The sequence below is a fragment of the Stenella coeruleoalba genome (assembly GCF_951394435.1).
Source record: "Stenella coeruleoalba genome assembly, chromosome: 16".
In the NCBI taxonomy this organism is placed as follows: domain Eukaryota; kingdom Metazoa; phylum Chordata; class Mammalia; order Artiodactyla; family Delphinidae; genus Stenella; species Stenella coeruleoalba.
In genome coordinates this window covers 30,359,756-30,385,771 of record NC_137162.1, presented here as the reverse complement: position 1 = coordinate 30,385,771, position 26,016 = coordinate 30,359,756, and the positions used below count along the sequence as shown (strand labels likewise).

Below are 26,016 nucleotides of genomic sequence, written 5' to 3'. Positions count from 1 at the left end.
CTGTGCAATTTAAGAATGAATAACACAAGCACAAAGGAGAAAGAGGAAACTATTTATGAGCTGAAAATGGAACATTCTCCAAAACACAGTAAATGAAAAAAGCAAACCACAGAACCATGTGTATAACACCCTACCATTACATAAAAAGAAAGAAAAAGAATATATGTAGGTGTTTGTAAGTGTCTAAAATATCTCTGTAAGGATACATTAGAAATCAATAGCATTGGTTCCCTCTCGGAAGAAAAACTGAGTGCTGGGAACAGGGGTGGGAAAGAGGCTTTTCACCGTATACTCTTTGAACCTTTTGAATTTTAATTCATGTGAATGTATTGCCTATTTAGAAAACAAGTAAAATTATTTATAGGAAGCAAATTTCCAAGAGTAGAGATGATCTCAACTGAGGCATATTAATACTTAGCAAAAGCCTCAAACTAAGGCAAATATACAAAACTGTGACTACTGATTTGGGTAATTGATTTGGGTGTGTCAATCAATCCAGTGAAAAGCATACATAAATTAAGCAACTAAAATGTTCACAGCACAATGCTAGGATCCATCAGGAATACAAAAATAGGTAAAACCCAGACTTTATCTTCAAAGAAGTTTATTCCACAAAAAAAAATTTTGACCAAATCAACCATAACTAGCCAATGCTTATGAGTATTCAGAGAGCCCAGAAATATCATGAAGTCAAACAATATTAACAGAAGCACTGCTGTGGGTTACAAACAACAGAATATTCCAGATGACTTTACTAAATTGAAAGAAATGTATTCACATCTCTTTCTCACCTCCTATACTCACCAGCAATTTTGAGGTGTGCATGAAAATGTTTATGTGTCAGCAGGGGCTCAGGTAACTCTCCTAGAAACATCTTCAGCAAGGTAGCAACATCATTTGAGTGAAACTCCCCTGATTCCAAGTCGATATCAGTTCCATTATTGAGAGCATCCCTTAAAATCTGCTGTCGGACACTATTCCCTGGTACTCTAAACAAACCCTCTACTCTCAAGTCTGTTCAGCATGGAAGAGAAACAGAGGACATGAAAAAGGAAATAAAAAGAGGAATTATGATTAAAATAAGTCATCTAAAAGACCACTTTATACTTGAAAGACCCTTTACAAAGAACTTGAAGGACGTTTTTGTCTTTCTTCCCAGATTAGTTTAGAACCTACTGGCCCCTGAGGAAACATATCTGAACATCCCTGAGCACCCAGAGATCTCCCAGACTGAGACGTGGTCCACCCAGGAGTCACTGAACCTCCTGAGGCACACCTGGAAACTGAATTTAACCTTTTTTTTTTTTTAATTTTCTGTTGAAATATAGTTGATTTACAGTGTTGTGTTAGTTTTAGGTGTACAGCAAAGTAAGATATATATATATATATATATATATTCTTTTTTAGATTCTTTCCATTATAGGTTATTACAAGATATTGGGTATAGTTCCCTGTGCTATACAGTAGGTCCTTGTTGGTTATCTATTTTATATATAGTAGTGTGTATATTGTTAATCCCAAACTCCTAATTTATCCCTCCTCACTCCCTGAATTTAACCTTAATAGTCAGAACGGGCTTGAAAAATAAGTTGGAAGAAAGCCAAATCTCCCTGAAGGCCCCTTCCCGTGGGTCATCTCAGACTTTGCTGGAGGGGCCAAGTTCATCTGTGGGGGTTCATTGCTCCTGTAAAACAGTTTCCCAGCCTAAAATGAATCTAGAGTCTCTGTGCTGCCCCAGGAATTAAAACTCTAACCTATCAGATCACCTTTCAGTCTAAGAGATTCCCAGAAGCTCAGGGTCATCCCAACTAAACGATTCTTCCCTCCCACCTATATTTTAAGCTAATCTAAGGGGATAAAAAAGATGAGACATATTGTTTTGGTTTGACCTGGAAGAAGCACGAGAGTTATGTTTTCAGCTTAGGTCCATATTTCTTTGTATAACCCCCTAATTCAGGGGTCCAAGTTCAAATGCCTACAACGCCAGGCTGGTAACAGTAAATGAATGAACAGGAACCCTAGCAAACTGAGGAGCACCTACCTGTGCTCCAGCTGACTGTGTCCAAGTGGCAACAGGGCCCAAGGATGCTAGATCTTCCTATTATTTCCTATTATCCAAAGAAGTTGAAAACCTGGACTGTTTCCATTTTAAAAGACTGATAACTTATTTTATTTTTAATTTAATCCTTTGCCAAACAAACAAAATATGAATATAGATGACTTAAACTCTTAGGCTGTCAGTTTGCAACCTCTGCTCTAGCTCCTAGCACAATGTCCCATATAGAATAAGACATAAATAAGTGTTAGTGTCAAATTTATCAAGACATCACATAAAGCCACACATTTCATATACACTCAGCTCTGCCAAACACTTAGAGCAATGACATAACCAGTATGACTACTAAAAAAATGAAAAAGGAATTAAGTGAAGAGTGTATTTTAATCAGAGAATTCTAGAGATGAAAAGTATCTTTGGCAATAAATTATGCTCCCTGGAGTAAATGTTATAAAGGAGCAACGTATTTTTACAGAAGAAATGTCTCTTTCAGTCAAGGGGAAATTGTGATTTCATAGACACTATCTAATGTATATATATCTTTGAGAGTATAAAACAAATCAATATATGAGATGAAATTTAAAAGGAAATATATTTAGAAACATACCACCTGAAATTATCATTGATTAGTGTCTTTGTTGATGGTTAATTGTCACCTAACAATTGCTAAATCAAGGATGTTAGCTCCCAGTAGAAAACTGACAATTCTTCATTAACAAAGAATGACAAAATTTCAAGTAGTCTTACTTTTGTGTAGATATTCAATCAGTTGGTATATACGGGCAATGCCTTCTTCTGTCAGTGGGGATCCAAATATTACTCCTTTTTCTGAAAAAAACCATACAATAGAACAAGGCTATATTTTCCACAAATAGTACAAAATCAGCATACTTAAAAGCAACATACCCCTCAAGTATATTATGTTACAGTTTAGCAAGTATTTTCACAGGGTCAGTAAACAAAAACCTTAAAGTTGGAAGTGTACCAGAAAATGTAATCAGAAAACTCTCAATCAACTCTCTGCGAGTTTAATCTTAGATGGTAGGTTCCTTGAAGGCAAAGACCATCTTCTTATTTAAGTAGCAATACCTAGAATATTGATATGTAATTTAAAAACAAACAAAAAATAGAACTTAGACCCATGATTGTCAGAGCATGATAGATTATCCACTAGAGTTGGTATAGGGTCTGATCTGTTATAATGTTTAAACTTTTTTTGCTGCCCTCAGGATTTCCTAATATTTAAAAAAACAGGGGCTTCCTTGGTGGTTCAGTGGTTAAGAATCTGCCTGCCAATGCAAGGGACATGGGTTCGAGCCCTGGTCCGGGAAGATCCCACATGCCGTGGAGCAACTAAGCCCATGTGCCACAACTACTAAGCCTGAGCTCTAGAGCCCACAAGCCGCAACTACTGAGCCCACGTGCCACAACTACTGAAGCCTGCGCGCTTAGAGCCCGTGCTCCGCAACAAGAAAAGCCACCACAATGAGAAGCCTGCGCACCGCAACAAAGAGTAGCCCCCGGTCACCGCAACTAGAGAAAGCCAGCGCACAGCAACGAAGACCCAACACAGCCAAAAATAAAAAATAAATTTATTTTAAAAAATAAATTAATTTAAAAAAATTAAAAAACAAAATAGTACCTCTTTAACATCTTATCAAAAGCAGTGTTAATAGTCATAATTTATTATATATATCACTAATAACTTATTTCTGAGAAGGCTTTTTTTGGGTGATTCATAGGTATTTGCCTTATCAAAGCATTCCATGGAATGAAAACATTTGAGAACTACTGCAATAAAAAAATGTTCAAACTTTCTTTACTGTACTCACCAGCTGTGAAACTTTGTATCTTTAATATTATTTTAGTATAGTATTAATAGGGCATGAAAATCAAGGTGCCCCTGATAACTACCTAAACTAATCATGTTATATCTTGGGGACTGATATATATGCTTTAATTTATCTAGACAGTTTTTATAATTTTTATTAATATTACTTAAGGTTTTACTACTCATATAAATGAAAAATGACAAAAAGTGCTTTATAATAATAGAAACTCCTCCATGAACATGCAGATGTTCAGAATGAAGCCCAGGGAGCAGCTGAGACCTGCCCCCTTCACAGATACATCTCCTACCCTTTCTCTTGAGAGACATTAGAGACCGGAAGAATCCTGATGCCGGGCAGGCCCCACCAGGCAACTTAAGGTCCACTTCTCCCATCAGCTGAGCCAACTCAGTTCCAGGCAAGTCGATGAGCCTTGTGATATTGCTGACCACCAACTCGGTGAACACCTCAGGTTTCTCATGTCGGAGTTTCTCCACAAAAAAGTCAGGATTGAAGATAATGGGCTGACTTCGAAGGGAAGAGTCATTGCAGATAACAAAATTGCAGATGGCATCTCTGAAAACATGAAACAGAAGAATCTTTGGGGGGATCATTTTTAATATGGGTTTCGCATTCCCTCTCGACCATACAATTATTCATTCTTTCTGTGGGCATATATATAACCTACAGACTGGTCTTTTGAAAACCTAATCCCCAATCTGCTGACTGCATAAAAGAAGACAATTTGGGCTTGTTGCTGTTTAGGTTATATCCACCTTAGAATTTTAGTTTAAAGAAAAGACACCAAACAGCCTCTATGATATGACCTGAATTTGCCTCTTAATTTTAGGCATTCACTGCAAGAAGATAGAGATCCTTACAGCCTCCTGAGTCTAAGAGTATATTAGAACTGGCAGTCACATAGACCACTTTCCTTATTAAAACAGTCAAACCCTAAACTATTACCATTAAATTCTTGTAAAACATCAGAACTGCAGCTGTTCCCCCTAACACAGCAATGGGTAATCATTAAATTAAGGCCTTCCTGGGAGTATAGCCAGCACTGTATGGTATTTTCCATCCAGTGATTAACTGCTGACAGTAACACAGGCTAGTCGCAAATGCCACAGAAACCATGTGACAGTGAGCATGAGACTACTGAAGAGCCAAAACTATATCTAAACAGTATAGTAGACATTTTGAAAACATTTACTCTACCCTTAGGGTTCTTTGGTTCCTGGGTCCCTACACAGGCAGGTGTTTCCTTATAATCAGTCCCCTTCAACTGAGCCAGGCGCTTTGGATTCTGTTCCTCATAACCAAAAAGCCTTCACTAGAATGGAAGGCACTTACAGGTACATAAAATAGATATTAATTCAGCCTTGCCAAGGTTCAGAAATGGGTTTTATTTTAAAATCCTTCATTCTGGATGGCTTTGGCCCATCGTCTAAGTCCAAACTTTGCTCAGACAGGTTCTTCCTCTCTAAAGCACTTAAAAAAATTCTGTATTTTGCTTCTAATTTCACTCTTCTATCACTGAGTAATACTCAGCAGATATGTTCTGTTGGCCCTTGATCATAGCTGGTTTTCCACTCCTAAATTATTTGGGCTATACTTCTAGCAAAGCTCCTCTGACTCCCAGAAATATTTTCTTCCCTATTGTTTTCTAATTTTAACATGTTACATATAAGAACTGTATTATTCCATCTCTTGTAGCAGACACATCACCACTTGTTTGTATCCATTATCAATCATCTCTAATGGCTTATTCTAATTTTCATTATATAAACAGCCATCTATTATACAACCAATGAGTAAATGTAACACAAGCCAGAAAGGACAAGTCATCACATCTGTCAGACAAAGCTGAAATCCACCTGACTCAATCAAACATTCCCACAATAAAAACAATCACAACTTAAAAGTTTCCACAACACCCTAGGTACCAAAGCACTGTTCCAGGAAAAATGATATCTCTAAACATTAAATATAACTAATCTTTAACACACTTTGCCAATACTACATGGAACTTCTTTTTTTCTGGCCACACCACATGGCATGTGGGATCTTAGCTCCCCTGCAGTGGAAGCACAGAGTCTTAACCACTGCACCGCCAGGGAAGTCCTACATGGATCACTTTTAACATGGTATAATGAAAACAAGGCATGGGTAAATTTCAAAGTTCATCTCTACTTCCCTGAAAAGTTATTACATAATTTTATTCAACAGCCCAAATCTTCAGTTGGTGGCTACTAAATTTCTTTTCTCTAAAATGATAACATAAGAATTTACATAAAAATTATGAATGTGTATTTTCAAGCCAAAAAGTCATTAAAGAAAGAGAACTTAAAATGCTGTTTCCTCAACCTTTTTATACACTAAGGTTATTTTTCCTGTATAAATTCCTGTATAATTTTCCCTGTATAATCATTGGCAAATGATTATAATACAAGCCAAATAAAATCAAAAGCAATTTCATCCTAAGCATTGACAAAGCCTTTTTTTTTAATGTCAGCTTATTTCAGTCAAGAAATGAGTCAATAGACAACTATTACTTATAATCACTGCCAATGAGAAATTACTACTCTACTGAGAGAGCCAGAAAATCATGAAATGGGTTAGCACCAAAAAGAGTCTTAAAATTTATCAGATCTAAGCTTTTATGGATGTCACATCCCTTTTAATTCTGAAAAACAGAATCCAGATCAAATTAATTCTAACATATAAATGTACATGAATAGCATCCATTATATTCTTAAAGTAGAAACACATACATACATATAACCTCCAGATCTTTAGTTTATTAATATCCAGAGTAAGACTCAGTTGAGATTCCAAAACTTATATCACAGTTGACCTTCAGGCACTAAACTGGATCAAATAGACAAGTAGAAAGGAGCCGAAGGCACAAAACCCTACTACATCGTTTCTCAACAGAATCCTTTCTACCTTGCAGTCTGCTCCCTCCGAAATAGGTAGAATAGGTAGGAGAATAAATAAGTTCAAGGTTGCCCCTACCTATTCACAAGGAATACAAGAAAGAGACACCTTAGGAGTCCTAATACACAAGTAACAAACAAGCAATCTCAGTTTCTTTTCCCCTTCTGCTTTTTCTCCCCTTCCTTCCCATAATCATTCACTTTTGTTTTGTCTCACTTTAACTTCTTTAACCTAGTTCTTTTTTTTTCCTCTCCTTCACTTTTTCTGAGTGGAGCATGTGGTAAGACAAAAAGTAAGGGAGAGAAGTGGTTAAAAAAAGGAAGTAAAATGGAAGATAAGAGATGGAAAAGACAGATATAGTAGGTTATGTTTTTAAATTATCCCCATATCACAAAGTCCGCTAATCTCTTTCCATGGAATACATAGTACCACAATATAAAGCTGAGAATATCACAGAACATGGTCAAGAACTTAAGAGAAGGGCTAAAGAAAAAGAAAAATACTATTTTTAAGCAAAAACAACTTCCTCCTCTACAGTATCTAATTTTAAAACAAACTCTAAGTTTGCTCAAGTTTAAGAAAAAAATTAATTTCTTACATAAATGCTGAAAGCTTCTGATGAGGCATTGGTAAATCGAAGAGACAGGAAAAAAGCTTTCTCCTTGTTCGTTGTAACAAAGAAACCCTCCTTTCCCTGCCCCATCACAGCCTACACAAATTCCAGACATGTTAGCGGACACAAGGGCACATTATGGGGCCTGAAAGGCAGTACTTATTAGGACTCTAAGCACTCATCTGCAAGTAGGAACAAAACAGAAATTAAAAACTGGACCAAGTGAATTGTATTTGCCAACACATAGATGAAACGCAAGCGTAGTCTCCCATCACACTGAAAGTTGTATTAGACAAAACAATCACACAATATAAACAGTATAAGGACAAGCAGTTTTATAATATAAAAGGAAGGGTGATCCCTACCTCACGTCATACACAAAAAATAAATTCCAGACAGAATAAAGATCCAAATATGAAAAGCCAATTTTTTTTATTTTTATTGGAATATAGTTGCTTTACAATGTTGTGTTAGTTTCTACTGTACAGCAAAGTGAACCAGTTATACATGTACATATATACATTCTTGTTTAGATTCCCTTCCAAAAAAGTCAAACTTTAAAAAGAATAAATTAATGAGGCAGAAAAAAGACTTCTTAAACATGACATAAAATGCACAATCCACAAAGATTGAAACATTTAACTACATTAAAATTTTAAATGTCTGTTCAACAAATAACATTATAAACAAAGTTCTCAAAAAATGAAGTCACAGTGCCTCTGGAGAGAGGAACTGGATGAAAGAACAGGAGTGGGAGAGAAACTTTTCACTGTATGCTTTTTTGTATTTTCTGGATTTTTGACTCGTGAACATACTACCCATTCATAATAAATAAATAAATAACAAATAAATGTAAAACTTTAAAAGTAATAATAAAAGACAAGCCATAAACTGAAAAAAAAATTTGTCAAAAGATATAACCAAGTAATTCATAGAAGAGGGGTCTAAATGACTAATAAACATGAACAGAATCTTAAGTTTAGAAGTTATCAGGGTAAAGAAAATTGAAAAATGGTATTTTTCCCCACCCATCATTTTGGCATAAACTATCAGATTCAGGTGATATCTTCTTATTCTTAGTTTGCTAAGGGTTATTTATTATCATGAGTCTGTGCTTAATTTCATCAAAATTTTTTGACAATCATATAATTTTTCTCCTTTATTTTATGTAGTGAATGAATGATTAATGTTAAACCAGCTGGGCATTTCTAGAATAAACCCAATATTATAATAATGTATTATCATTTTTATATATTACCGAATTTGGTTTGCTAATAGTTTGTTTAGGTTTCTCCATTTATGTTCATAAGTGAGATTATCGTGGAATTGTTCTTTCTTATATTGTCTTCATTAGGTTTTGTATCAAGGTTGTGCTGGCCTTACAAAGTGAGTTGGGGAGTGTGTCCTATTTTTCTGTTTTCTGAAAAAGTTTGTGTCATTTCTTCTTTAAATGTTTGATGGAACTGGCTGATGAAGCCATCTGGACTTAGAGTTTTCTTTGTAAGGTTTTTAATTATATATACTCAATTTATTTTGTGTTACAGAACTATTCAAATTTTCTATTTCTTCTTGTATTAATTTTGGTAAGCCAGATATGTCTAGGGTTTTGTCTATTTCACATAAATATTCAAACTTTACTGGCATAAACTTGTTCATAATATCCTCTTAGGAACTTTTTGATGTGTCCAGGTTCTGTAGTGATGTCCTCCTCCTTGTTCCCGATATTGGTAATTTATGTTTTCTCTCTCTTTTAATTTATGAATCTTATTAGAGATTTAGCAATTTTTATTAGCTTTGTCAAGGTTCCAGCTTTTGGTTTTACTGAACTCCTCTATTACATGTTTGTTGTTTATTTCACTAATTTCTGCTCTTATATTTATTACTTCCTTTCTTCTTTACTGGATTCAGGATAAGGTGGCACTGCAAATCAATGGGGAATGAATGACTTTTTCACGAAATGGTGCGGGGACACGTGGACATCTATAGGGGGAAAAAATGAAAATTGACACCTATGTCACTATACACAAGGTCAATTCCAGGTGAATTATAGATCTAAAGGTGAACAACAAAACAATAAGCCTACTAGAAGGTAATATAGAAGAATATATTATTGAACTCAGGGTGGGGAAATAATTTTTAAATAACACATAAAAAATATTAAAGAAAAAGATCAATACAATTGACTTCATTAAAATGAGAACTTGTGTTTATCAAAAGACACCATCAAGAAAGTGAAAATGACAGGCACAGAGTGGGAAAATATATCTACAATACATACAGCAAAAAATGGCTCATATCTTGAATATATGTAGACTTCGTATTAATCAATAAGAAAAAATAAATAGCCTAATAGAAAAACAAGCATGAGATTTCCATAAAATCTCATTTAAAAAGCTACTCAATATCATTAGACACCAAGGAACTGCAAATTAAAAGACAATGACAGGGCTTCCCTGGTGGCGCAGTGGCTAAGAATCCGCCTGCCAATGCAGGGGACACGGGTTCGAGCCCTGGTCCGGGAAGATCCCACATGCAGTGGAGTAACTAAGCTCGTGGGCCACACCTACTGAAGCCTGCACACCTAGAGCCCATGCTCCGCAACAAGAGAAACCACCGCAATGAGAAGCACCGCAACGAAGAGTAGCTCCCACTCGCCACAACTAGAGAAAAGCCCGCACGCAGCAACGAAGACCCAACGCAGCCAAAAATAAATAAATAAATTATTTTTTAAAAAGACAAAAAATAGGGCTTCCCTGGTGCGCAGTGGTTGAGAGTCCGCCTGCCAATGCAGGGGACGCGGGTTTGTGCCCCGGTTTGGGAAGATCCCACATGCCGCGGAGCGGCTGGGCCCGTGAGCCATGGCCGCTGAGCCTGCGTGTCCGGAGCCTGTGCTCCGCAACGGGAGAGGCCACGACCGTGAGAGGCCCGCTTACCGCAAAAAAAAAAAAAAAAAAAAAAAAAAGACAAAAAATACAGTGTTTAGAGATACAGTCTCCAACTTACAATGGTTCAACTTACGCTTTTTCAACTTTATGATGGTGTGAAAGCAATATGCATTCAGTAGAAACCGTACTTCAATTTTGAATTTTGATCTTTTCCCAGGCTAGCAATATGTAGTAGAATACTCTTTCGTGATGCTGGACAGCAACCATCCTGTACCCATACAACCATTGTTTTTTCACTTTCAGTAGAGTAGTCAATAAACTACATGAGATATTCAACGCTTTATTACAAAACAGGCTTTGTGTTAAATGATTCTGACCAATTATAGGCTAATGTAAGTGGTCTGAGCATGTTTAAGGTAGGCTAGGCTAAGCTATCATGTTCAGTAGGTTAGGGGTACTAAATGCATTTTCGACTCCATCATAAATCAAGGAAGATCTGTACTTGCTTAAGTAGCAAAATTGTAAAGAGAAGCGAAGATGTATTTACCATTCAGGATAATGGTTACCTTTGGGGGTTTGTGATTATGAGGAGGCCAGAGGGCATAAGGGGAGTTTCTAGGGTGTTAGCACTGTTTTTGTGATAAAGTATTCAGCTGGGGGAAAGGGGAGTGGTTCATTTGAGGTAAATCTGGAAAATGTTAACATTTGTTGAAGCTGGGTGTTAGAAAGAGGACTGATTATATTATTACTTGTATGTATAACCAACATCCTTGATGACAAATTTTTTTAAGTAACCAAGTAGTTTTGACCTAAGTCTTGCTACAACTTGATGTAAATATCACAGAAAATCTAAGTACAGTATATACTAAAGGTTAATTTCCTCATCATAAAGGTTTTTGCATAAATGTCTAGAACCAGGAGAATTAGTAGTTAAGTATACAGGCATACAGAAATCGCAAGGACTCCAGTATTTAAATGCATATACTAGGCAACTATCCCAAAGAGTAATAGAGGTAAGACCTACCCCTCAAACAGGATATTTTTTATTACCTATAGTCTGCAATGATTACTTTTACCACTAGATGGATCTCTACATGTAAGGTGATATGCTTAGTGAAAGGACTGGAAACAAAATTCACAGCTGAAAAATCAATTACATAAAAATGAAATGCAGGTGCTTTTGAGGCATGTTGAACCCATGAATCTGCAAAATTCAAGGCAGTGGGAGAAAAAAAAAAAAACCTGTATCCTGCAGATGTATCTTTTGGCTGACTACTACCAAAACTCCATACCCACAAAACTAAATGTTTCCTCCCTAGTGAATTGCTTAACTTGATTTGTTCTCCAAGAACCACAATCTTGGCAACATCTATCAAAATATGAGCTATATTTAAAGTTGTCTAAACCTGACTTACCACCCTGAGAGAAGTATGCACTCTCTTACTACTTTTTCAATCTCTGGCTCTGAAACATGGCTTTAAATGTGTCACTTTATTGGAAAGCTGTTAGATATGAATACAAGTATTAAAGAAGAGGCTATTATTCTTCCCTTTTTCTACATGCCAAAGTTAAACTGGTATTATGAAAGTTGTACATAAAAAGAAAGGATAAAAGTAGGTCCCGTGTGTCCAAGCTGGCAGGGTTTTTATAACAGAAACAGTTTAAAGTTGATAAGTAGTACCACAGTTTTTCAGGAAATAATATAAAATTTCTTAAACAACAATTTTGAAACACTTACATCCCAAGATCTGCCCTTAAAAGTAGCTATCCAAGGTTTTGTAATATGGACCTCTTATCACTAATTTAGACTCCAATCATCTACAAAAATATATTTGGGGCTTCCCTGGCAGCACAGTGGTTAAGAATCTGCCTGCCAATGCAGGGGACACGGGTTCGAGCCCTGGCTCAGGAAGATCCCACATGCCGAGGAGCAACTAAGCCCGTGCACCACAACTACTGAGCCTGCACTCTAGAGCCCACGAGCCACAACTACTGAGCCCGTATGCCACAACTACTGAAGCCTGCGCGCCTAGAGCCCGTGCTCCGCAATGAGAAGCCATGACAATGAGGAGCCCCAGGCACTGCAACAAAGAGTAGCCCCCGCTCCCCGCAACTAGAGAAAGCCCACGTACAGCAACGAAGACCCAACACAGACAAAAATAAAAACAAATAAATAAAAAAATATATATATTTGGCCCCTATATTTATTTGATCCCAACTTGAACTAATTTCAGACTACTAGAGCAACTTGATCTGAATTAAAGTGGCAGATGAAGGAATTCCTGATTGCTTACCCTCTTAACCTAAACATTCTGGAAATGTGATCAAGATTTTGCCCTATGAAATGACGATGAAAACTTCTCAGTCAAGAAGGCTAATTATTCTTCCTACGAGCACCAATAACACAAGTTTATTAACATATATTTAACTTGTCAATTTTTATCCCTTTGGGTGTCACAAGAATTAGTATTAATTCTGTTGCTGCCACCTCCCTTACTTTTTCTCCCCATGGCTGGTGTACAATTGGAAGAAAGTTTACTTGTATTAGAAAAGTAACAGCAAAATTCCCTATTCATTTGGAGAAAGTTCTATAGGATGCTTCACTGACAGCACAGTGTCTCTCGTATCATTATCTTAAAGCTATTTACCCCTCAAAAAAGTATAGTCAAAGCTTCAGGAGACTATCTTTTCCTACAGACTTTAAATGCCATGAGCCTCAAGCAATTAAAACCAAAGTATTTCTACCTAGGGTCAGATTAGGTTCCAAAAGACTACTTCTAAATCCACTTGTTCCAAAGTCCAGAGTGATATTAATACTATCCAAGAGACAGCTAATGCTTTTGCTCTGGCATATGACTTGTTCATATCTATATAACTTCACATATTGAAAACTCTTAAGAGCTTTAATCTCTTAGTCAGTATTCTACGAAACTAATCGTAAGTCTCTTCATCAACCATCATAAGAAGGTGAATTGCTTTTCTGAGGCACATGTTAGCCAAACAAGAAATCACAGCCACTCACATGTCATTTAAATTCAAACTAACCGTGATCTACTGAGTGCCTTATAATTTTAAGAAATTGTAAGGTACAGGAACAAGAAACTAAACTAAGTCTCTGGCATCCAGAAGCTTAAAATTCACTGAACACTACAAGATACTATTTTTTTTCCACTATGTCTGTTTTCAAAAATACAAGTGGTCAATTACAGGTGCAATTAGCACATGGGCACCCAGAAGACCCCATGAGATGACTTTAAAAATTGGGTTGCGGGGCTTCCCTGGTGGCACAGTGGTTGAGAGTCCGCCTGCCGATGCAGGGGACACGGGTTCGTGCCCTGGTCTGGGAAGATCCCACATGCTGCGGAGCGGCTAGGCCCACGAGCCATGGCTGCTGAGCCTGCGCGTCCGGAGCCTGTGCTCTGCAACAGGAAGAGGCCCCAACAGTGAGAGGCCCGCGTACCCCAAAAAAAAAAAGAAAAAAATTGGGTTGCGAACAATTTTTCTTTTATTGCATTTGCACATAAATGTTAGTCTTTTAAGTGTCATTATTTTAAAGAGATCTTGGGCATTCTGCTAAAACTCCTTTGAAACTGGAAGCAATTATGAGATTTTTTTCACTGTAGTAAATCTTAAGCAACCACCACTTTGGGGAAACACAATACAATACGATTTCCCACTCAGAACTGTGAGTGACACCAACTGTTGAGATGATGAGATATTGAAAAGACAGATTCTAATGTATGAGATTTTACGGTGCATGAAGTACATTAATACTTTTGAAATGAAATTTTTACAATTTAAATATTCCAATTTCTTTTCAACACTTTTATTTCTTAACACCTAAAAAGAATCTATTGTGTCAGTTAAAATATTTATGCTTTAATAAATTTAGGCTTTATCCTCTGTACAATCTTTTTTTTTTTTTTTTTTTTTTTTGCTGAGTGCAGGCTTTCACTAGTTGTGGTGCGCGGGCCTCTCATTGTGGTGGCTTCCCTTGTTGCAAAGCACAGGCTCTAGGTGCACAGGCTTCAGTAGTTGTGGCTTGCGGGTTCCAAAGTGCAGGCTCAGTAGTTGTGGTGCACGGGCTTAGTTGCTCCACAGCATTGGGATCTTCCTGGACCAGGGATCGAACCCACGTCCCCTGCATTGGCAGCCAGATTCCTAACCACTGCGCCACCAGGGAAGCCCCTCTGTACAATCTTTTATTTATTTATTTATTTATTTTTGTCTGTGTTGGGTCTTTGTTGCTGTGTGCGGTCTTTCTCTAGTTGCAGCGAGTGGGGGCTACTCTTCGTTGCAGTGCGCAGGCTTCTCATTGCGGTGGCTTCTCTTGTTGCAGAGCACAGGCTCTAGGCACGTGGGCTTCAGTAGTTGTGGCACACGGGCTCAGTAGTTGTGGCTCACGGGTTCCAGAACGCAGGCTCAGTAGTTGTGGCACACGGGCTTAGTTGCTCTGCAGCATGTGGGATCTTCCCGGACCAGGGCTCGAATTCATGTACCCTACATTGGCAGGTGGATTCTTAACCACTGTGCCACCAGGGAAGCCCCCCTCTGTACAATCTTTTTTTTTTTTTTTTTTTTTTGTACAATCTTAATATACATACCCTGGGTTCAAATTTTCAATGAAAGTTTAACACAATGACATAACTGTATGTTTCACATTGGTGTACTTATTTTTAATATTTAAAAGCCAGTTTATTCGATGAAAAACACGGATTGAAAGATGACTGATCTCTTGCTTAGGGTCATCCTAACAAATGAAGCAGATTGAACGGCAGATCTAATTAAGGAGAGCTTGGTCACAAGGACAGCAGCCACAAAATGACCTGACCAAAAGAAAAAAATAATGTAGACCTTGTTACTTGAGTGAAGAAACTATTAGTGCAACCAATGCAGGGATTGTAGGGATTCCAAAATTCAGAAAACTTTAAAATGCTAAATAGACTTAAAAATACAAAAGCTAGCCACATTTCAAAGGGCTTATTATAGTGCATGTAGTGTTCTCTGATTAAAGTTTGACTTTCTTAGAGAGCAGAAAGTATTTGATGATAACATCAAGAATGTTACTAGGGCTTCCCTGGTGGCGCTTGTGGTTGAGAGTCCGCCTGCCGATGCAGGGGACACGGTTCGTGCCCTGGTCCGGGAAGATCCCACATGCGGCGGAGCGGCTGATCCCGTGAGCCATGGCCGCTGAGCCTGCGCGTCCAGAGCCTGTGCTCCGCAACGGGAGAGGCCACAGCAGTGAGAGGCCCGTGTACCGCAAAAAAAAAAAAAAAAAAAAAAAGACTGTTACTAAATGATATTCCTGCACACTTTCTTGGTTTCTCATCTTCCCCTAATTGTTAGTTTCCTGTTATTTGGTGAGTTTTTCTTTGGTGTCATTGTTTTTACTTACTTGGTTTTATCCTTGTAATTGTGTTCAGCATAAAAATAAAACAAGTGGGACTTCCCTGGTGGCACAGTGGTTGGGAATCCACCTACCAATTCCGGGGACATGGGTTCGGGCCTTGGGCCGGGAAGATCCCACATGCCGCGGAGCAGCTACGCCCGTGCGCCACAGCTACTAAGTCTGCGCTCTGGAGCCCATGAGACACAACTGCTGAAGCCCACGTTCCGCAACCACTGAAGCCCAGGTGCCTAGAGCCCGTGCTCCACAGCAAGGGAAGCCATCGCAATGAGAAGCCTGCGCACCGCAACGAAGAGTGGCCCCCGCTCGCCGCAACTAGAGAAAGCCTGCGCGCAGCAACGAAGACCCAAAGCAGCCAAAAATAAATAAATAGATTTTAAAAAATAAAAAATAATAAAACAAGTGAAGAACTTCATTATGTAATCCCAATGTCATTCTTTAGTTACAATTCCTAAATTAATGAGGTTCCCCCCTCCCCAAAGGTACAATTAAAACACATGTAGCAATTGTAGCTGTCATAGGGCATGCAATTACAAATTTAATATTAAGAACCATGTGATTTCTATATTTCATTCATGAATTTTTTTTCTCTTTTCATTGATACTGATAGAACCCAACTGAGACATCTTTATCTCTAAACGGATAACATTATTTTAAAGCATGTCAAACAATGTCTTACTTCTTTATTGTAACACATTTCAGAAACTTGGACAAAGATCAACCAAATCATTTTAATTTTCTATGGTGAAAAATGAATGGAGCAAAAAAAGAAAATTAGGATCATATAATCAGGAACATTTTTGAAATAGATGTAGCTTTACATGGTATGTTGGACAATATTTTCTGTTGAAGTGGGGAAAGTTTATCTGTTATAGCTTGGCTCAGATCATTATCGTACTTTGTAATCTTACTGAGTCCCAAGAAATTTGTTTTATGCTATGTAATATACCCTGGTCAGTAAGCAAAAGAAATAAGGCCCAAACTTAATTAAACTTATATGCCTAATCTATATAGCTTTAAAGGAAGCATCTCATTTTCATACTTTTGAGTATACACAATATTTTAATTACATATTAATTTTTCTAAAACTTAAGGTTAATAAATACTACAGCATAATAAAACTCAGCTGGCAGGAGACTGAATTTTTCTGTGATTCTAACTGTTTCATTCTTGCAATAACAAAAAACTGGTGTCTAGCTTTCAGGTAATAGTTCAGCTTGACAAATTATCTGTATTTAATTTCATAACTGATATTGTTATTTATGTTTTCATCTGATTATCTTAAAAGCTATGGCTTTATACAGTGTTACAGTTTGATACTAACACATTTCCCATTATAAATGTACTGTCATTAACGCACTCCATATTTAAATAATTATTTATAAGGTAAATCACAAAACTTGTAAGCTTCTGACAAACTCACTCTTTTTTTACCCATCACTATAGTTTTATACTTAACTACAGAAAAGAACAATGGTTTTCCTACAAGATTTTAAGTAGTGGCTAAAGACTGTAACACGAAAGATGATACAAGATCATTAACTGCCAAATGCATGGTACAGTCAATGAAAGCTCTAAGAATTCAGAGTTAGGAGAGAATCTTTCACCCTTATACAAGAGTTGAAATTTGAGGTAGGTCTTAAAGATGAGAAGGGTTTGACAGTGGAGGAAAAAAAAAAAGATAAGTAGTACTTAATTAAAGGGCTTTTTTGTTTGGTTTTTTATTTGGTAGGTTTTTAGGAAACATAAAATGCTTTCTTCACACATTAGTGGCAAGCCCTTTTCAAAACGTAACTTGAAGCAAAGGAGGGTGCACAGGGGAGTTATGAAGATGGGTGTAGTGGACAACTGCCGTTCAAGCTTCCCACATCTGTTTCCCCTTGAGCAACAACCTCTTCCGATCCTTTAATTTATGTAGTTTGGTGGGCTGACCCTACTCCCTGGCCACCAGTGTGAGCATATGACCCAAGCTCACCTCATCGAAACATTTTATCCTCCTCACTGATTCAGACAAAGGCCCGCAAGTCAAACCAGGACAAAAAGACTCAATTCCAAGACTCTTGCTAGATGCTAAGATTGCTAACCAGATGGAAGATTGAAGCTGTTGGTGGTCCATTTCTGCCACCTTTTTGTGAAGAACCTGCCCTTTTATAAAGCAAATACAGAGATCGGATCTAAGAGAGTAAAAAGCAGATGCCTGGGACATTGAGATTTGAGATCTTCAATATAGATTGAGCTGTGCTTGATCTACGCCCTGGACTTTTGTTTCCTGAGCTAAGCAGTGTCTCTGTGCTTAAGCTAGTCTGTTTCTGTCACGTATGCCTGAAAGAGCCCTAACACACAGAGATGTGTAAGAGTGTCTGCCCACAGTACGAGCCCTCCTTTCCATGCCTCCACCTCCAGAGGACAGAGCGGGCTTCTTGAGTACTCTGCCTCCCTCCTCCTCCTCTGGAGCCTCGGTTCTCCAAGATCAGTCTTGCAGGCTTCATCACCGCTGCCTCCAAAGCCTGCCCCTGCGGCCATGGCTGGCAGCCTCTACTATTAAGTCACCCTCTCTTCTTCATATTTTCCTTTTTTAATTTTTGTCTTTTCCGTTGCTCTTCTCCCTTCCACACCATTTCTCCTAGTTTTTCACAATGCTTCCTAGTTTTTCACAAGCCAGTCCTGTTTTTTCGTACAAATTGGAACTTCTTTTCAGCCAAATCACAGCACATAGCATGCAGCCTTTGGTTCTTCAACTGAACTCATTTCAGCTATTTTCACTGTTCCACGTTACTCAGATTCTTTAAAAAAAAAACAAAAAAAAACATAAAACTTCCAAACTTAATGCTGTTATGCCAAATTTAGAGCTAAATTCTGGAAAAGAGGGTATTATTCCAACTGATAATTATAACTGGAAGCTACTCTGGTGCAAGAGATCCATGTGCAATACCCAATCCTAGAACTAGACCAAAAAAACATTACTGTACGTTAGACCTTGGCAGAAATGTAGTAACTCTTTTAAAATTATATATATTTCCCATCATTACAAACACAAATTTCTAAAACCTCATATAACTACATGCCAGTAACCCCAAGTAAAAAGATATGAAAAGTTAAAGTAGCTTGCTCAAAGGCACGTACTGCTTTAACTGAGGGAAAAGTATCAATAAACAACGCACCTGCTGGGATCTTTGCATGTTTGAAATTACAAAGACCAATAAGGTAATACTATATATCTTAGACATCAGCCTGACTCAGAAAAATAAAATCAGATAAATTATATTTAACCTAATAACTATTGTTTAACAGTCTTGCTTCAGGCTCTTTATTCCAGAAAACTGTCATTCCATTTGGAATGCATATAGACCTTTACAAGCTTACACACATAAGTTTGTCCGAGCAAATTTAAGCACCAATCACCTTCTTGTCCTCTGACTTGTTTCTGTCCCTCCTCATTCATTCAGATCCTACACACCACCTCATACTTTTCTATAGAATAGACTTACGTAGTGCTGAAGCAAAGGGAAGCTAGGAACTTGGAGATAAGATGATTCTCCATGTGCCAGTTATCACTTTATTGCCTCTCACCCATCATTCCCTACTCTGCAAAAATGGAGCCAGAGACTTTTAAGTGTATTTCCTTTTCCAGCTGGCACAACGTTAAGCATTATGAATAAAGAACACTGCAGAGACAGTGCAGGAGGCAGGGCCTTTCCCTTTCCGGTTCCAGGCTGCTCGTCCAGGCAAGCTCCTGCAGCATGCACAGCTTCTCCACTGACAGACTCCAGTTTACAGCAGCCAGCAGCACCCACAAGCCAGTTGCTTCCCCCCATGACACCTCCCTATTAACAGCTTTCCCCAGTGTCCTAAAGTGTTCTGGCAGGTTCCATAAGGTGAATTTCCAACACTTCCACCACAGCAACTTCTCTGCCATTCTGTGAGCCACAGCCATGCGTTCTCCAATAAGGTGGGATCTCTGCCCTAGGGTGCCTCTTCTTAGTACATTCTATCTCAGTCCTGTGTATAACAGTGGATTCTTTTCTTTTTTTCAGCTTTATCAAGCTATAATTGGCAGACAAAGTTATAAGATATTTAAAGTGTACAACATGACGACTTGGTATACACAGCTGATTCTGATTTCTCCCATTTGTATATTGTTTAGAGATCTCTTTAGTTCTTATTAGCCAATCCCTTGTTACTCCAATCCCGTTATAATCAATAATTCTTTATACTAAACTTTCTTTATTCAAATTACTGTATAGTTTCTGTGTCCTAGCTGAACCCTGACTGATATAGCAGGTAAAAACTAGCAAAACATCAGCACAAAATAGATGGGCTCTGGCATTTCTAGAAACAGCCCATTCTAAAAGATGTTTAATAAAACGTAATTAAAAGGGTTCACTCCAGGTAGCCAGACGTATCTTCAGGAAGAAAGTACTGATAAGTGCTGATTTGAAAAAAAAAAAAAAGGGAGGGACTTCCCTGATGGCTCAGTGGTTAAGAATCCACCTGCCAATGCAGGGGACACGGGTAAGAGTACTAGTCTGGGAAAATCCCACATGCCACGAAGCAACGAAGCCCGTGCGCCACAACTACTGAGCCTGCACTCTAGAGCCCGTGAGCCACAACTGCTGAAGCTCGTGCGCCACAACTACTGAAGCTCGTGCACCACAACTACTGAGCCCACGTGCCACAACTACTGTGCACCTAGACCCCGTACTCCACAACAAGAGAAGCCACTGCAATGAGAAGCCCATGCACCACAATGAAGCGTAGCCCCCTCTCGCTGCAACTAGAGAAAGCCCGTGCACAGCAACGAAGACCAATGCAGCCAAAAATAAAATTTTTAAAAAAAGGAGAAAGCAATAATCTAATCAATCAGCTGTAATGTGTCTCTTTCAAGGATGAAATGGGAAAACCTGACATACATATCAGGTATATTCTTTTTTTTTTTATTGAAGTATACTTGATTTACAATGTTTCAGGTGTACAGCAAAGTGATTTAGCCATATATATACATATATATATGTATATATACTCTTTTTCAGATTCTTTTCCATTATAGGTTATTAGAAGATATTGAAGATAGTTCCCTGTGCTATACAGTAGGTCCTTGTTGGTTATCTATTTTATATATAGTAGTGTGTATCTGTTAATCCCGAACTCCTAATTTATCCCTCTCCCCCATCCTTGCCTTTCCCCTTTGGTAACCATAAGTTTGTTTTCTATGTCTATAAGTTTATTTCTGTTTTGTAAATAAGTTCATTTATATTCTTCATGCAAATTACCTAAATTGCCTTTATCGAATGGCTTGTAAGCCTGAATAGAGTCAGTCCCCAAACCCATCTAATGGATAAAATAGTTTCTGGACTTGCAATAACAAAAAAGACTGCCACTCTCTGAGGACTTCCACACAACCACCCAGCAACCTCCCTCTTTTGCACTGTTTAATCTCACAAACTCTACAGCTAAAGGTTAGAGGGAAAGAAAGGTAAGCCACTGACCAGTTTATACAGATTAACTTTAAAATTCTATTTTCTTCTTACCCCCTCCTTCTACCAAGACTGGCCTTGTCTATAAATTTAATGGTCAAACTCTCTAAGCCAGATAACTGATAAAAATGTAAAATAAAAAGATTCAGATTCAAGAAAGACCCCTGAAGAATCTATTCCTCATTACCGTTCATAGAATTTGACAGTACAAATAAAACACTGGATTCAGGGAGTTCCCTGGTGGTCCAGTGGTTAGTTAGGACTTGGCACTCTTACGGCCATGGCGCCAGGTTCAATCCCTGGTCAAGGAACTAAGATCCTGCAAGCCTCCAGGGTCGGCCAAAAAAAACCACAACAAATTGGATTCAGACATTTAAACCATGTTTTCCGCTTGTACAAGTGAGAACAGACAATTTTTCCTAAGATCAATAGGTTCCATCTACCACTTTTCTCAAAGGACCACACTGCTGTCTTATAAGAGAAAGAACAATATAACAAAAAAGACTTCAGGAAATCTACGGGGTAGGTAAATCACCAGGATACAGGACACTTTCCCCATCTTCAGGCACCTTCCTTATCCTCCAAAAACATTTCCAAAATGGGATGTAAGTATCCCAAAGTCTGTTCCAAAGCTCCCTAAGTTCCATGGGCAGGCTTGGGCTCCAAAACTTAGACGCTGCCGGCATATTAACTGTCTCCAGCTTTTCACAAGTGCTATCACTTCCGCGGCTTGCTCTGCCTCCGTCCACCCCTATATGTTCCCGTTTGCTTTTTCTGGTTCACAGTGGGTTTCTTTTTTTCCAGTGAATATTGAGGTTAGAAAGCCTGTGACTCTTTGTTATCAATTTCCCCTCTTCATCTAATAATAGTTAGTACTTTCTTTTTATGTCGTTTTTCAACTCAAAAAGTACTGAGCTATATTTCCCTACTGCCAATTGCGTGGGGAGGTGGCTATATTTCTTTTCCTGCTTTAGCTTTTTCTTTTTCTCTCTTTGGCCCTTAAGAGTCTCTATTATTTTTATACCACTACTGGTAGAGTGGACACCTTCTATTTGTGGATTCTCCTTATTATTAGGTGCAGGCTTAAAATAATAACGAAGAAATAGAAATAGAAAGCTAGACAGTTCTGAACAGATGATCATATATTCTCCAACATGCAAATATGTGTTGATCTGTGCAAATCAGACTCTTTCCTCTTCTTTATGGAATACAAGGGGACACACCACCAACAGAACATTAGCAAGGTTAATATCTGCAGAACATAAAATAATTTCATGGCATTTATCACAAGGTAATATTTTATATCTTAAAAATGACAAAAACTATTATTCATTCATTATTGACCACCTAGACAAAGCTAACTGTTGGGAATACGTAATAAAAATATACGTGTCTCGCCCTAAAAAGTTTTAGAAAACTCAACTTCTCTTTTACAATATGAACAGTTTCAGGTTCAGATAAGATTCTGGGAATATCTACTGATCATGTAACTAATACTATAGCCCAAAATTTAAATTCAAACAGCAACTTCCTTTAAAGAAATTCAAACAGTTCCCACTACAGAAAGGTATTTTGTCTTCAGATTTTCATCACAATTCAAGATTTTAGAGCAGGCTGAAGGATGATCTAATCAAATTTATCAACCCCCTCTATGGTTTCTGGGCAAAAAAAAAACGATCAACCATTTATAGGCAGCTCCAAGAGGGAAAACCTCTTCCCTATAAAATAGTAAATAACATATTCAACCACTCCCATCTCTGCTAAGGAGGGATTCCAGTGCCCACTCACAAACCCAGCTTTCCAAGATTTGGAATCTCCTATTCAGTATAAACAGCACCAACAGACACAAAGCCAAAGCACCAGGGCAATGTAAATAAGCTCACTCTACTGAGTTCTAATATACACTTACTCAATTAAGACAACTGAGGTCTCAAAGCTGGGGTAAGACCACCTGGAAATTCTTTCTAGGAAAAGCTAAATTTCAGTGTTCCTGCTTAGGAGAAAACACTCTAAAAATAAAGTAATGATTTCCTAAACTGCAGATCCCTCTGATCTGGTCTTTAGTTGTTCTACTAAGAGAAAGAAAACGTATTACGTATGGAGTGGTTATTATCTACTAGGCTCAACGCTAAGAGCTTTAAAAGGCTTGTCTGATTTAATTCTGACATTCTCTGGAATAGACATCATTATGTCCATTTACAGATGAAGAAACTGAAGCTGAGATAAGTTTAAAAATTGGCCCAGGGCTTCCCTGGTGGCGCAGTAGTTGAGAGTCCGCCTGCCGATGCAGGGGACACAGGTTCGTGCCCTGGTCCGGGAAGATCCCACATGCCACAGAGCGGCTGGGCCTGGGAGCCATGGCCGCTGAGCCTGCGCGTCCGGAGCCTGTGCTCCGCAACGGGAGAGGCCGCAACAGTGAGAGGCCCGCATACCGGGGGAAAAAAAAAAAATTGGTCTAAGTATTTTATTCTTTTTGGTGCTACTGTAAATATGATTCTTTTCCTAATATCCTTTACAGATAGTTCATTCTATCTGTATAGAAACACAACTGATTTTTGTAGGTTGATTTTGTATCCTGCAACTTAAACTTGTTTATTTCTAACAGTTTTTTTGTTAGTGTCTTACGGGTTTTCTCTATATAAAATCATGTTGGGACTTCCCTGGTGGTCCAGTGGTTAAGAATCCGCCTTCCAATGCAGGGGACGCGGGTTCAGTCCCTGGTTGGGGAACTAAGATCCCACACGCTACGGGGCAACTAAGCCCACGTGCGGCAACTACTGAGCCCGCGCGCCACACCTAGAGCACCCGCATGCCGCAATAAAAACAAGAACAAAAGACAAGTGTTGGTGAGGATGGGGAGAAATTGGAACATTTGTACACTGTTGGTAGGAAAGCAAAATAGGGCAGTGGTATAGCAAATAGTATGGAGGTTCCTCAAAAAAATTAAAACTAGAATTACCATATGATCCAGCAATCTCACTTCTGTGTATTTATCCAAAATCGCTGAAATCAAGATCTCAAAGAATTATTAGCACTCTCACGTTCACTGAGGCATGATTAACAACAGCCAAGATGTGGAAACAACCTAAATGTCCACGAACATACAAACAGACAAGCAAAATGTAGTATACACATAGAATGGAATATTACTCGCCTTTAAAAAAGAAAATTCTGCAATATGTGACAACATGGATGAACCCTGAGGACATTATGCTAACTGAAATACGACAGTTGCAGAAAGACAAGTGATTCCACTTATATGAGGTATTCACTTACATGAGGTATCTAAAATAATCAAATTCACAGAACTAAAGAGTGGAATGGGGGTTGCCAGCAGCTGGAAGAGGAGGAATGTGGAGTTACTAATTAACAGGCATAAAGTTCCAGTTAAGCAAAATGAACAAGCTCTTGAAATCTGGTGTACAACACTGTACCTATAGTCAACAGTACTTATTGTACTCTTAAAATTGTACCAACAGGGTAGATCTCATGTTAAGTGTTTTTACTACAATAAAATTTTTAAAATGTTTAACTGGCCCAAGGACTCAAACCCATTTCCAACTGACACTCAAATCTGTGCTCCGACTTAAACCACACAAACTGCCTCGGAAGAGATTAAAAAGTACTGACTGACAGCGTTCTCTCTCTGCGCTGTTAGACGTTAGGAAATTCGCTTAACAGCTCTGGGCTTGAGTTTCCTCACCATCAACATGAGTCTCAGGGCAAAGGCAGGCAGCGCTGCCACCACCAACTGGTCGGTTTGCAGCCAACGCCGCTGGTAGTCCCCCAACGGGCATCAGCAGGACCAAGCGGGGGCCCAGCTGGAGCCCAGCGTCGCGGCCGGACCACCGCGCCTCAGCTCCCGCAGGCGCGAAGATGAGAAACGCCGCGGGAGAAAGGAACAAAGCCCGGCCCCTCTGGGTCACCGTGACCCGAGGGAAGGGCATCAGTACGACCAGCCCACGGCCTCGTTTCCAAGGCAGCTGGACCAAGAGCTTGTCTCACCTCCGGCCAGATTCGCCGGCTGGCACCTCCCCTTCACTCCGCGCCTCAGTCGCCATCTTAGTCAGTAAACTTCTTTCACCACCCCCAACCCCGACCCCGCCCCCCCTGCCTTTGGATTGGCTAAGGTGTTTCCCCATCTTTTACACGATTGGATGACTTGACCGGCCCTCCTCAACTTAAACAGCTTCATTATATTATAGGTCTATTCAAATAACTAACCGTCCTTGGTCGCCCCCAGTCTTGGCGGAAAAGAAAGGAGGGGGGAACCCAGCCCCGAGGCCTGCCGGGAGTTGTAGTTTCTCATTTTGATTAACCCTTCGGATTCCACCGACTTTTAGGTTCATGTCAGAAATACCAAGCCAATGCTCAAACTTTGTCCTGATGTATAAAACTCAGAATTAAAGATCTGTTGAACTTGAAAGTGACTTTAAGAGTCGCTCTCTAAAATGCAAGATTCGTTTTCTGTCCTGATACAGATTGATACACCCAGAATTGTAGGTACAGAGTGGGAGCCAAGAAGTACCTATTAAATTTAGTTCACAGCCTGCTTTCTTTAGACAGCATACCGGGGGGATCACTTCTTCATTCCACCTACTCCCTTCCAGCTTCCCAAAGAACCCACAGAGTTTGCCTCTCTGATCTGAATCATGGAGATAAAACCTGCATAATTTTGTCCCTGGCTGAGCTTTAATCCTCAGTGGGAGAAATAACCATAATTATGCTTGCCCTCCCTTGCCTCACGGGCTTCTGGTGAGGATTAACTGAGGCAACAAATGCGAGAACATTGTAAACTTAAAGCATTAATTT

At 38.8% G+C, this 26,016-nt stretch overlaps 1 protein-coding gene across 2 annotated transcripts in view; it reads right to left on the bottom strand.

Annotated features, from left to right (window-relative positions):
* The window catches only part of ARHGAP19 (Rho GTPase activating protein 19), a 58,081-nt gene extending 32,801 nt beyond the window's left edge, over positions 1-25,280 (bottom strand). For both annotated transcript variants that reach the window (XM_079899904.1, XM_079899905.1), the window contains exons 1-4: positions 25,210-25,280; positions 4,196-4,461; positions 2,804-2,884; positions 805-1,014 (exon numbers count right to left, since the gene is read on the bottom strand). In XM_079899904.1, the coding sequence (XP_079756030.1) occupies positions 805-1,014; positions 2,804-2,884; positions 4,196-4,461; positions 25,210-25,265 (613 nt within the window). In that variant the 5' untranslated portion in view covers positions 25,266-25,280. The remainder of the gene's footprint in view (positions 1-804; positions 1,015-2,803; positions 2,885-4,195; positions 4,462-25,209) is intronic.
* Positions 25,281-26,016: the final 736 nt, after the last annotated feature.